The sequence below is a fragment of the Phaethon lepturus genome, unplaced genomic scaffold (genome assembly GCF_000687285.1).
Source record: "Phaethon lepturus isolate BGI_N335 unplaced genomic scaffold, ASM68728v1 scaffold21550, whole genome shotgun sequence".
Lineage (NCBI taxonomy): Eukaryota > Metazoa > Chordata > Aves > Phaethontiformes > Phaethontidae > Phaethon > Phaethon lepturus.
In genome coordinates, this window is record NW_010512856.1 from 1 (window position 1) to 1144 (window position 1144).

A 1144-nucleotide genomic window follows, 5' to 3' on the forward strand; every position below is an offset into this window, starting at 1 on the left:
AGGGGACCTCCACCCGTGGGTGCGTGTCCCACGCAAACAGTGAGCACCCCCCAGCCAGGGCGGGGAAGTGGCAGAGACAAAAAGAGCAGCTCGCAGCACTGCCCTTTTGGAGGTTTTTTTGCTTTATAAAATGTGTTTTGAGGCTGGAATAAATCTTCCTGACTTGTGAGCACAGTAGACCCGGCACAGGCATTGTTTTGGGTGGATCAAGTGCAGAGGTCCGCACTGATCCATGGGTCTTGGAGGATGAGGGTGCTTATGCGGTTCATGATACCGCGTGCGGTGCTTCCCGGTGAACAAAGAACAAACACCTGGTGAAAACTCGTCGAGAGGCTGGATGGAGCAGAGAGCTCTCGGGGCAGAGCAGCTCCAGGTCCCCGCAGTCCGGTCTCCCCTCTCCGCTTGACACCAGCAGCGATGGCCATCGTTTAAGGTCAACGATGGCGTCAACATCAACCCCGTGGCAGCTGATTTCATCTGGAGGGGGTTTGGGCTGGATTCACCCCTGGAGTGGTTCAGGCTGCTCATGGTGTGACCCTCGATTCCTCCCGCAAGTATCAGGCAAGGGTTTGTTCTGCGGCACCGGAGCTGCCTGGCAGGTATGCGACGAGGACTCAACCAATTTCCAGCCCATTGTTGCTGTAGACTGTTAACTCTTGGCACAAAGCTGTATTTTTTGGATGATGCGTGTTAAAAATGACTTAAGCATCTTTCGTCTTTTTGTTTTAGGAAAAATGTCAGACGGTTTCTCTGTAAGTATGGGTTTCTTTAAAAAAATCTGGGGGCTGTGGTTGTTTAATTGCCTTGAAGTGGGGACCTTTGGCAGGGATGGGGACGTGTCATTGCTAAATTGCATAACTCCTCAGATCCGCTCCAGTTTTGGAGTTTAAAAAAAAAAAATCCAGTAAACCAGCATTTACTGGTTTTCTGGAAACCTCAGCCCAAGCAGTCCCCTCACCGCTGCTGGGTTGAGCTCTTGCCCTTGGCGCAGGCCGTAGGCTAGAAAAGTTGGGTCTTGGAGGGCTCAACCTGACCCCAGGATTAATGTCACCCACCTGACCCTCTTCCTCTCCCCTCTGTCCCCAGTTATCCGACGCCTTGCCCAGCAGCAACAATCCCACCCCCTGTGCCCCCCCACCCCAAG

General features: G+C 53.1%; 1 protein-coding gene across 1 annotated transcript in view; it reads left to right on the forward strand.

Annotated features, from left to right (window-relative positions):
* Positions 1–734: 734 nt before the first annotated feature.
* Positions 735–1144, forward strand: part of LGALS3 (lectin, galactoside-binding, soluble, 3) — a 2208-nt gene continuing 1798 nt past the window's right edge. Inside the window, exons 1-2 of the mRNA XM_010288579.1 lie at positions 735–752; positions 1087–1137. Of these exons, the coding sequence (XP_010286881.1) occupies positions 735–752; positions 1087–1137 (69 nt within the window). The remainder of the gene's footprint in view (positions 753–1086; positions 1138–1144) is intronic.